The sequence below is a fragment of the Triturus cristatus genome, chromosome 8 (assembly GCF_964204655.1).
Source record: "Triturus cristatus chromosome 8, aTriCri1.1, whole genome shotgun sequence".
NCBI lineage: Eukaryota > Metazoa > Chordata > Amphibia > Caudata > Salamandridae > Triturus > Triturus cristatus.
Genome location: NC_140591.1, coordinates 1,179,822,175 through 1,179,834,871, shown reverse-complemented (window position 1 = coordinate 1,179,834,871; position 12,697 = coordinate 1,179,822,175). Strand labels below are relative to the sequence as shown.

The 12,697-nt window shown below is 43.5% G+C and overlaps 1 protein-coding gene across 2 annotated transcripts in view; it reads left to right on the top strand.

The window, feature by feature from the left end:
• The window catches only part of JADE3 (jade family PHD finger 3), a 195,724-nt gene that overhangs the window by 142,311 nt on the left and 40,716 nt on the right, over positions 1 to 12,697 (top strand). For both annotated transcript variants that reach the window (XM_085622853.1, XM_085622854.1), the window contains exon 5: positions 10,499 to 10,689. In XM_085622853.1, coding sequence (XP_085478979.1) covers positions 10,499 to 10,689 — 191 coding nt within the window. The remainder of the gene's footprint in view (positions 1 to 10,498; positions 10,690 to 12,697) is intronic.

The window sequence follows — 12,697 nt, the reverse complement described above, 5'->3', positions numbered from 1 at the left end:
CCAGGACGGGTTCCCCAGCGGTCTTCAGCGCCGGGACACCTCCTTGTGAGGTAGCTGTTCGCGCTCTACAGAATGCTGTATTATTATTATTATTATAGTTCCTACAGATACATAGGATCTGCCCGTTTAGACAACATAAACTAAGGGATTGGTTTCCAGACTGATACCAGACACCCCCCAAAGGATATGTCAGCCTTTAGATCAGCTAGCTCACAGTACCACCATAAGCCCCCTAACCTTACCAAGGAGCAAATAGTTTCTGGCAACTATCAAACATTACAACCCTTGATCCTTCAGGGATCGTGGAAACAGTGCAGTACCCTTTTGCTCAGTAAATCGGTTAGTCTCAGAGAGATACACAGCGTAAACAATGGGAACGTTTTCAAATAGCATTTATTGAACCACCGCCCCTCTAGTATAAAACATGTTTGCTGCGACAACCATTAGACAGAAACAGATGTATAGGATTAAAAGCACCAACAGAGAAAATAAAAGGTAGAATTCTACCATGGAGCTGAAACAGTGAATATATGCAGGCATATAGAAACATGACGGTAGTCAAGCGTACTCCTACGAGACACATCCTACCTAAATGTGCCTAGCATGTATGTGGGTGTAATCCCTTAAGAAAGAGTCAACCCCATTACCTGATGGGAGAGAACGAAGGACCCCGTCTTGGTCTCGAGTTGTACACCCTGCAAGGGATGTCAGACCACTGCGTGAAGTAGCTTTCTGCAGGCTGGATCTCAGCGTCTAGTATCCGCGTGAAAGCTTCTCTGCTAATCTAGTGTTGATATGGGTTCTTTATACCATAAAGATAACCTCTGGGTTCCTTACACAATCAATATGTTGTGAGTACGATTATGCAAATGAGCCTAGAACCATACCTATGATTATGCAAAGCAGTTTTTTTGCCCTACGAAGAAGATTACCATGACTTTTATACAGAATATGTTCATGCTGTTATGTACGTCATGTGCAGGGACTTATCTAAGAATCTTCATGCAGAATAAATGAGGCTAGTTTCCAGGAAACTGATCGACATTTATTCAGCACATAACTGGGTATAAGGTCAGTGCTAGAACCGTTCTGCAGAGCAAGGTAGACCAAATGTAGGTAAAAGGTCGTGTAGCTACCTAGGCCTAGAATGGGGTACGTTTGGGTACACAACAGCACCAGCTGTTTGGTTGTATTCCATTAACGCAATAGGAAATCTAAGCAGTTTTCAAAACCACGTTCTTTAACCCGAATGAAAAATGAAATATTTTCAGGGCAAAGATTAGTGTGACTGATGTGCTCCTTTTTTTTGTTTCAATATCTTTATTGCATTTTCGTATTTAATAACATACTGAGGTCGTCCGGAGCAACATGCTTACGTGTACATACCAACATTATAAAAGAGTACATATAGCAGAGGCGTATGACAGAAGCATAATTACAAGACATATGTGAATATATACGCCTCCACAGGTGTACTATGCCAATAAACAGTTGCTTGCTGCTCTCTTCTCACATTGCATCGTATCAGTCTCTTATTTACAAATCACGTCTGTGCGACATGTAGGCTCGTCATATATGATATAATTCAATTAACACGCGTAACATACAGAAGCGAATCGCATGAGGGCTGCTAATGTATGGCCACTTCAGTAAAAAAAAAAAGGAAATCTGCAAAATGTGCCAATAAGACATATGTAGTCTGAGTTACTAAACTAATAACATACTAAACAAACTGCCGTCAAAAAAAGACACCTTATGCACCTGGACATGGGTACATGTGTCTTAGACATAATAACATATAAGCTCGCCAGGGGGGCATTACAACTCATACAGATTATGAGGAGCTTGGCCTACTAGATAACCGGTCGGGGACTGGGAGTGTTTCACAGCGGCGGGTTCAGGCCACAGACCTGCTTCGCCATAGGACGCATTGTTAAGAATGGATGCCGCGCATTCATTGACTTTTGATGATATGCTCCTTGATGGGTCATCTGTCATTTATTTTGTGCGGGGGTTATGTTCTTTTCAAATGTTTGTTGCTAAGGTTATTTTTAAGAAAAAGACAGCACAGATTTGCATCCTGTTTCCGCTGCTTCTGCTTTTTCTAAAATGAGTATATATTTTTTTAAATGGTGCGTTTCAGATTTTTTTTTTTAGCCAGTATCTATTATTGCAGATATGTTTAGGGGGGGGGGAAACAATTTGCACATGTACTAATTCACAAACTAAATTTACTTTGTGCAAAATGCACCAAAGGCACTCATTAAATTAAAAAAATGACGTATGTGTACCCTGAGCACAAAATCTGTCCTTGGGCTTAGCCTAGGATTATGTCAGGCACATATTTTTAAGCTTACCTGCTGTACCAGGAGTGCTCTTAGCTTGCATCCCAGTCTCATACAGTGCTCCTCCATGGTACCAGTCTGCAATTGAGCAATAATACCAACGCTAAATTGAAATTTCCCTTGCCTGCACTGCAGGACGTACTCTCCTGTTACTCTTAATACTTTATTTTTCCAGACTCATTAATCATTTTCAAAACTTTGATCTTGCATCCTTTTATAAAATATTTAAACCCTACCACCATACCTCCTCGACCAGCTGGTGAACACCTAACCGTAGTACTATGGGTGCTGCTTTTAGGCACACCATGCCGCAGTAGGTTATTCGTGCAGCTCACACAAATTCTTTTGAGTTTGTTCTTCAGTACTGTTAAAGAATTACATTCTTTAATGTAGTTCTTCAAATACAAAAAAATCAACATTTTTATGTCTTTGAATATTTATCAGTTTTTTTTTTATCTGTCTTATAAAGAATCTTATAACCTCAGTGGATCTCGGAGTATATTTGCTTCTTTATTAGTATTTCATTCCCAATACATTTTAACTTGGAAAAAAAGAGAACCAACTACATAATTTGGTTCCATTCTCAAACCGTAATATTCTAAAATCTTAGCTTAGACTGTGTGACATAAATCTATGCTTATACTTTTAAAGCAATAGATCAACACTTTAACAACCAAATTATGGTAATTTTATAAACCTGTAAAAGGATTAAATAAACCTGTTTCGAAGTTAAAAACTAACCACAAGAAAGGTTACTGTTGTGAAATCATTACAAAGCCCAGGGTCATATTTGCCCCACATACCATTGTCCTACAACCACATGCTCTACTGGAACTTTTAGTGTGTTACCTAAATCTTTGACTTAATTCTTTTATCATTTTAGTTCTGTTTTTATTAAATCAGTCACCTATTGATAGTGTAACTTTGTATTACGTACTCGCAGTTTCCTCCGTCATTATACCATATTTTATTTTACATTCCGCTTCCTCTTGAAGTGGCCAGCACCATTATAGATATGCTTGCCATTATATCCTCCATCAGCTGAGGATAATTTTTTTCTGAGCTAGTACAGCTTAATAGACATGCACATATGATCCTTGAGTACTGAATTACCTCTCTGTGCCTAATTTTGGCTTACAACTGTAATTAAAGTCCGTTACATGTATGTGTAATTTAAGCTTCTTAACATGTTAAGTTCCTGTGAGCCACTTGGGTGACGGGTTGGAGGAATTCTGATGTTGACAGGCCCGTCGCTCAACCCACTTGACTCATGGGAGCCAATGCATATCATAGCAGTGATAGTGTGCCCACTAATGTAATGGGAAGGAGCACCAACCTGTGAATGATAGCACAGGACCTGTACTGAAAGCCATGCCATCCCTCTGGCTGCTAGACTGTTTGTGAATCAGGACCATGGTTCTAAAATGCTCCCTCAGGTTTGTGAGGAGCTTTTGCACACCATTTCTTTGTGAATCCATCAGTTTGGCTGGATTTGCGGACATGGTTTGCTGATGTAACTTGAAAGCAGAATTTCTGTTTAGTATCTTCCACCTTAATAAATAACAAAATTGTTTTAGGCCATTGCCGAGGCCCAGCTTTTTCAATGTTATTTGTAATTGTCTACTTGTGGTGTTTTTCAGGTTTTTTATTTCTGCATTGCATTATGTTTTAAACGTTTTTTGCAAAAAAGTTCTCTTCCACGTGAGCCAATGCATATTGGAGAAGCCAGAGCATGGACACTACTTTTAGTAGGCAAGGCGGCTCCACCCTGTGAATGTGATGTAGATGTACTTGTAGACCACTCACCTTCCTCCCCTCCAGACATCTCACCCTTCTCCTCCTTCACTTACGAACTCTCCCGAGCCTTACATCCCAATTGTGAATAGGAACCAGTGGCCTAAAGAAATGCACAAGGAACATTTTCCCCATCTCAAATGGGTATCATCCCCATGTAAATCTGGCCCCGGATGTTACCTGTTTGGATGCCGTCTTGGAAATCTGGTTTGGTTACAGAGCTTGAATGCAGTGTTGCCATTTTCTGCCCATCACCTTATACAAAAGGTCACTGTACAGGCCCAGACAAATGTTCAGAAATGATACCCTTTTCAAAGAATTTTAATTGTTGTTGTTGTTGCGCTCTTCCCCCATCCCCCTGCCCCCTTGCAGATCATTGCGTTTTATTTTTACAGTAAAACATTTAGTTTCTCAACCATCACACGAGAGGAGCTCTAGTTTCTCTTGGGGGGACTCGCATCGGCTGCTTCATGCAAAGTCCCAGTTCACTCTGTCTCAATGCCTTCCTCTTCATTCTCCCAGGGAGCACTCCATACAAGTTTGAATAGGGGAAATATAAAAATTAAATCAATAGCAAACTTCTGCACTCAAAAAACAAACGCAACTTAACAACTGTCTGCAGAAGCTAACAGAAAAATGGAAACACATTGTTTTTGCGGTTTGTACTGTGCAAATCTTGTTACTTCTAAGCACTTACAGGAGAGATATTGGAGGTCCGGGTATTTTGCTAGTCAGTCTGCATGGTGAGATAAATTTGGGATTATGATTGTTACTGCATGGTCTAGAATGCTGAGAAATCGATGACCATGATGCCTTGTGGCTGAAGAAATATGTGTCTGGTTACATAGACATACCTTATGAAAGCCACAATGTTGTTGTTTCAGTGAGTGTGCTAAGCTCATGGTGGATCATTAACCCATTCCTGCAGACTTGGTTAGTACCAAGGCGAGCAAAACTGTTATCGGTAGAGGTTGCTGATATTTGGGTTGGTCCACTGTGCTTTCATTCAGTTGGAGGGAGCCTTGGGCGACTAGGTTTGGCAGTTAGGAGACATGAGTTTCCAGACAGGCTTTTAAGAGCATGACAATGGGAGCATTCTGGATCTCTTCAGGTAAAGTATTTCACAGGCTGTTAAAAAGCATATTTTGCCTCTGCTTTTACCTTTGGTTTTGGGACAAGTAGATCGGTCCTGACTGGGCAGAGTTGGTGAATGGGGTGGTAAGAACTGATGTGATCTTGAAAGTTTTGCAGCAGAGCCTACTGAACATTTGTTGGTTACACTATTTTGAATTTTGTTTTGCCTGTACAGAGGGAGCCTATGGTGGATTAGAAAGTTGTGTATGTTTTAGTCCAAAAACTAGGCCTTGTTTTTTGGGGGGGGGGGTTTGCATTTTTTCTGATTTGGTGTGTAGGTAGTCTGGTGGAACGGGTGCTACCATAGTCAAATGGTTAGTTGGCTAGTACATCTACTTCCATGAGTGATTATCAGGAGAGGTTAATGGTAGGATTTTCTTAGGACTTAAAAGTGAAAGAATATTATTTTAACTACAGCTCCGATCTAAAAGTTAAGACTGAAATCAGCATCCCTCTTATGCCCACATTTCTTGTTGTGGACCTGATGGTGCACTGTTTCGGCGAATGTGGTTGGTAGACATGGGATGCTCATTTTGTTTCAGGAGGTAGGATGTGCCTAGGACTGATGTTTCTGTTTTCAAACCATTCCGTTATAGGTTGTTGCATTGCATCAATAATTTTGTGGCCTCTAACGTGATAGAAATGGCTCATAACAGATCATTGGCACTTGACACCCAGAGTTTTTTCAGTGCCATTGGTGTATAGGAGTAGAAGTGGAAATTGTAAGCCTGGAGGAGGTGCATAAGGGTTGAGGTGTAGTTGTTAAAGAGAGAGTAGAAGGGTGAACCCAGGGGCATTCTGCTGGTGCCTTTTTTTGGCAAAGGATAATATCACCCACTGTGATTGGTCAGTAAACCACTTGTGTGCTTTGTCTGATAAATTTGTCAGATGTAGGCGGCGGAGGCTGTTATAATCCACAATATAAAAGGCTGCTGAGGTATGCAGTATGATCTGCATGCTGGAAAAAACTGATCTGGTCATCTTGAATATGGAGTAGTGGTTTTTCAGTTTCATAACTTGAGCACATATCTTTCAAGATGTGGCAGAAATCTGATTGGTGCCCACCAGTTGGTAGCTATCAGTATCAGAGTTGTTTTTTGGGTTGTGTTGGGATGGAAAAGTCACCTGTATGATGACGGGCGTATACCTCTGCCCTGAGTACTCCAGCTACATGGATATTTGGACCCAAGGTACAGATTTTTGAGCATGGGCAAACATGGACAATGCATGTGCGCCATGACCTAGGCCTGTCTCATAGTAATGCTGCCTTTTTAAACGGGAGGGGCTCACTGAAAGCTAATCTCATAATCCTAGAACGCTATTTCCCTTGCCAGGAGTGAACACAAGTGCGCTGGTGGCAGCGTACCCACGTGGTGTTCAGTAAGAATCAGTAGTGGGAACAGGGCTTTCTACATGTCATTGGAGAGATGACTATTGGCCGGCTCAATTAAGGTTCTGCTGCTGTGTATCTGACTCACCCTTGCCCGACATGGTGACTGTATGTAGCACCAGGCAGCGTATGATACTTGCATCTGTGTACCTGGATGTGTTTGCGCCTGTGTGTAGTACATAAAATGGAAGCCTCTGGGTTTCATTTTGAAAGCCAAGGGACTGAAAAGGCTAGTGGATCTGAGGACTGCAACCGAAAGACAGGAGAATTAGGTTACTAACATGGCTGAGGTGGGAACACACTGGAGGAAGGGGAGCAGAGCAAACTCTGTGCATATTAAATGTCTCTCTAATTCCAGGAAGAGTTACTTGTCATTGGGGCCTGGGTTTATGTTAAAACGAGAAGGTAGGTCTAATAAGTTTGGGCCGTAGAACTAGGTAATCATGATTGAAGGAAAGACTTAGACCTTTGAACCTTTTGATGCATATTTAGTGGAGGCTGACAGACAGGCGTGATTGCAAGTTACTCCCTTGGCCTTTGTTGTGGGTGAATCAAGATTTGAGCCACTTCTGCTGTAGCAAACTGACCCTTTGACAATGGAAAGGATAGCAGATAGGGCACTTCAAGGATGTCAACACCCACAACCTGAATTTCCATACACTTAAGTCACATCTGTGTCTGGATATTGACTAAAAATAGAAGCACAAGTTTTCCTTCAGTGTAGTCCAGATGACCATGACTTCAAGCTGCTTCAAGCATGATTGAGGACCAAGGTCTGCTGGTCTCCTAGCTGGGTGAGGGGCAGTCATCCAGGAACCCAAGACACAGCCTTTTGTCTGCCTCCCACAACCAGTGTATCTTGTGAGGAGGAAGAACGAGCTTCTAGGGAGCAAGGTCCAGCAGTGGATCTGCGAGTGGATCCTGGTGAGCAAAGTGTAAGGCTTCCATGTCCAGTTGTTGCAAGAGCCTTCAGGGCCATTGTGAAGTTTGAGGCCGTTGCCTATGCCTGATTGTCGTATGCTAGGAGGGGGGGGGTACTTGGACCGGAGGGGCAGCCATCCGTTGGATCAGCATCATTGGGGCAGTTGTCCATTGGACCAGCGTCATTGGAGCAGCTGCCTGAGCCTATGATCCCCATGTGACAGCAGGAGGCCACTAGGATAATTTGGGGCATCGTCCTTTGGACCAACATTGTTGGCACTGCTGCTCTGATCGGAGGAGTCTGCCAGACCAAAAGGAACTCTTGAGCAAAAGCTATCCTATTTCACCTCAGCTGCTATATGACCTTACCTGCACTAACGTCAAAGAGAAGCTGCATCTAGAAACCGTTGTTGACTGCGACCACCGTAGCAGTGACTGCGGGAAGACATGGTGCATCTTGCTCATTGCCAGAGCCCATAAAGATGCTCTCAAGCTTCTGAACACTTCTTTAGGATGCAGTTGGGTAAGACTGGAGCGGAGCAGGCATGCTTTTTGAGACTTGTTTGAGTTTCATGTATTAACTCCACAGAAAGCTAACCTTTCTGGGGCAAAGTAGAAATTTGTGGTGCATTGCTAGTACAGGCAGCACCTATTAGGTCTCCTCCAGTAAAATGCCAGGGATACGTTGGTTAGTGTAGAGGAGAGAGAGGGAGAAACCAGTGGACAGTGCCTTGGAAAGCCATAAAACACTCGCCCTGAGAGACTATAGTGTGTATTATTTTGTGCGGCATGTATACTTTGCATGTGTCCTTAAGTATTCAACTGACCTGTCAGATTGAGGTCACTGTTTGTATTTCAAATCTTGTACCTTTGCTCACCTTACACTTGCATCCCCTCGAAGAGTCTTGGACTGCTTGAACCGTGCTACCACTGAGAGTCAAGTGCTGAAGTGAATAGTACATGTCCCAGTTGCTCATGACCCATCGTAGGTCGAGCCCCTGGGCACCAGAACTAAAATGCCACAGCCCCCATGGTTGGGCCCAGTAACCCATGCTTGCCTTGTGGCCCTCTGAAAGGGATTGTGATAGACTGTGACTATCTTTTCCCAAAATTTCAGATATTCAGTTTAGATCAGTTTTGGGGTGGTAGTGTTTCACGTTTGCAGTGTCAATAATAACTTTTTTTGAGGCAAGGTATTACCAAAGAGTGTTTGAGAGCCATTGAGGCATCGGTGGCTATGAAGGGGCTATTAATGAAGGCAGGCTTGTAGTTGGTAATTGTTTCTGCATGTTCTTCTGCAGGGCATGAGACTTTATTTTATCAGCTGATGACTTTCTGTAGGGTTGGTTGGCGTGAAGAATTTGTTGAAGGTTTCTGAGAAGAAGTGGTTAGTTGGCTATTGGCTATTTGGTAGGTAGTAGTGATGGTAGCTTTTTTGAGTTTGTAAAAATGGCGAAAAGTGTTGCAGAGTACTTAAGGTTTGGGCATCAAAAATGCTCTAAAGGGGAATACACAAAATGTGGAACTTAGTTGGAGAGTCTGTGGGGGCTATTAATGGTTTCCTTAATTCTCAGAGAAGGATAAAAAAAGGTTTGCCATTATTCATGATATTTGAACAGAAAATTTGTCCCACCACATGTGAATGCTCTACGTCTTGCTCAATCAAACATTGCACTATGTTGCATTAGGGCAAGGCGACTCTTGTTCTGGTTCCTAAGTTGGAGAAAATGGAGATTTAATGTTCTTCCTGAAGGTGAAAAGGGTGTGAATGGATCTGACATAGAGGGGCAGGCTGTACCCACAACCTGGCATCTTGCATGGTGGAACCCACCTTTCCTGCAAGATAGTTAGATGTGATATACACAAACTTTGGACACAAACTTTATAACTAATTCAACACATTTTTTGTCAGGTGCGAGGCACGGGCAGGTCTTGTATTGTTGAGAGTTGAAAACTAAAATCAAAGAAATAATTTTCAAAGTGTTGTCACTTCTGCAACCCCTGTTTGAGTTAGTTTATGCGCTCAGCATACCCTGGCTCAGATATATTAAGAGCAGCTTCGATAAGCTAGGGCGGGCGGACCTATTTACTAATCCCAAATTAATTACAAAAAAGGATGTGGGGATAATAAGGTAATCCTTCAACAGTCTAAGGATATTGGAAAGGGAAGAGGTGGAATTGGGGAAACCTAGTGTCTGCAAATTTTTACTATTAAAGACAACTTTATCAGCCTTATCTTCTGGGTTTTTCTTTTCTATTTATGAGCGGTTCCTATTAAATAGGTTTCGTTTGGATCTTTTTCACCTCCTGCTTGCTACCCCCAAAGGTAGCAGTAGAGGCCAGTTGTTAGCACCTTGTGGCTGCGACGGAGAGTCTCCACAGGATTTGCTACTCTTCATGTTCTTTTGTAAATTTTACGACCTGCTCTGGAAGTATTTTTTAGTTTCGATTCTAAAGAAGATGAATTTTAAGCAGGCACGTCCAGCTCTACTGTATCTCTAACTGCTGAAGGATGATTGTATTTTTTTTTATTGTTGGCTATCTGAAATCCACGGTGAAGTCCAGGGCTTATCTTGATTAGTAGTTTTTTAGGACGAAGATTCTAGACCATACTGATGTTATATACGGGCTGAGGGTCGGGATAACTTTTAGTGGAGAGTGTTGATTAAAGGGGGATATTATTTTAATTTGAACTCTGCATTTTATTGTCAGAGATTGTTCTGGGAGGTTGTGCTATGTATTTTAACTATGTTTAACTTGATTTGTTATTTTGTGGAATCATGCACCTTGTTATAATTCGGAGGTTCTTCAACTTTTATGGTTTTACACCTATAAAACAAAATAAAGTCTATTTGATTTGAGTTACTTTTTGCCTGTGTTTTTAAACTAATGGATTATTTTCTTCCCCATTCAGGGTCCTTGCAGAGAAGGAGAAACAAATATTGTTCTCTCGACCCAGAAAGTACATCCACTGCTCCACTCAAGAGCCAGTCGAACCAGGATACATCAACATTCTGGAGCTGGCAGAGAGGATGTGCCGGTATGACCTGGATGAGGTGGATATCTTCTGGCTCCAAGAACTCAACCTAGAACTTTTGGAAATGGGTAAATGTTCTGCTTGCATTTATTGCCAAGGACAAGTCCTAGTGATCCAAGTGTCCCGATTTAAATATCATAGCATGGAAATGTATCTGCTTATCCAGTATTAGGGTATCTTTCATAGATTCACATGCCTGAATCATTCCCGTCGTCGGGATTGGAGTCACCGGTAAATAACAAAGCAATGTCTAGAAGACATATAGAGTAACAGGCCCCAAAGGGCCCTAGCTTAGAAAGCTATCCACGTCCTTATGTAAAAAGGACCAAAGTTTGGCCAGTAGCCAATCGGCTAGCACCACCCTCTAGAACCCTCTTGGAAGGAGCTCTAGTCCCTCAGATTTTCTACCGCACGTCGTGCTAAGGGAGTCTCCACTGAGCTCTGCTCATTGCTTCTGGTTTTCCAGTGCTTTCTACTCAAAACTTTCGGATTTTGTCATGGCTGATACTCCTAACAGATCCTGTGCTTCCTGTGGGAAGAAAAGGCTCCACGTGGATGATCAGCATAAGGACTGCCTTTATTGTCGGTACCCCAGCCACAGTGCCAAGGATTGCAAGGTATGTCGTACCTTTTCATCCAAGACCCTGAAGGACAGAGAAGGGCGCCTTTTAATCTGGCTACAAAGGCTGAAGGACAAGGACTCTGTGGTGTCCTCTGAGGAGAGTGAGAGTTCTATTATATCTTCTCACTCCTCACGCAAGCGACCAAGGGCATCCTCTCCGGGCCCTTCGTCGCAGCCACCTCCTAAGAAGCCACACAAAAGGTCTTCCGAGGTTCTGGACTCGTCTATGCCAGGAATCACCTCTCCTCCAGATGTCCAGGTTACTTTTAAGAAGCCAGTTTCTGCCCCGTCGCCGACGACCACCTCGTCGACGGTGGCTTCATCGACGAAAAGACATCCATCGACAGCAGTCGTTGTAACTTCGTCGACGGCGACGATATCTACGGTCATATCCCACTCAATGACCACGTCGACAACACCATCGTCGACGGCTGGTAAAATGATCTCGTCGACGCTGAAAATAAAAAAGTCGTCGTCGTCAGCTAAGCCGCCGACGACATCGTCGACAGCAGGATCGTCGACGACAGCGCCATCGTCGACACCCACGTTGACGAAGACACCGTCGACGAGGCCATCGTCGTCCTCGACGACGACGACAAGAACACCGTCGGCGAGACCAGTGTCGTCGACGCCGTCGTCGTCGAAGAAACAACTCTTGTCTTCCTCACTGACGACGACACCGCCATCGCTGTCCTCGTCGACGCTGTCTCAAAGGCCTATTACACCGCCTACACCTCTACTGTCGACGGGCCCGTCGACAGTTATTGACTCTGAGACGCCAAATACATTTGTGCACCTCAAAATCACCAAACGGGCACTAACACCGGCCCTTACATCACCCAGTCGGGTCCCTACTTTGCCACCTGCTCAGCTTTTCGAGGAGGAAAATTCAGAGGAGGACAGTATGTTCCCAGCTGCGACAAGCCCTTCACAGCTACATGTCAAATACCAAGATACATCTGACTATGAGGACTTGGACCAGGATTACCAACCGGTTCCACCTCCACATTATGTGCAGCCACCACCTTCTATGGTTTGTCTGCCTGCATCACTGGTCACGGACCTCAAATTCCTGATCACGGACTACAAACGGAGGTTTCCGACGCCGGCGCCTCCAACACCAGTTGCGCCACCAACACCAAGGGCAAGACCGCCACCATTAGTGCTGCAATCAGAGCCTATTGCAACGCCACTTCCTCCCACAACAGATGAGGAAGAAGAGGACGAGCCCGAAGAGGGAGAACTTCAGGAGATCTATTCTCCCCAGGACGAATGGGATGATTATATCCTTCCCTGTCCGACTTCTCCTGCCCCCACCACGGCCGACTCGCCTCCAGAGGATATTGGCGGCTTCCATAACATTATAGAGAGAGCGGCCCAGCGTTTTCAAATTCCGATGCCCTCGCATCAGAAAGACTGCTTCCTTTATGACTTTAAGGAACCCTTTAAGAAGT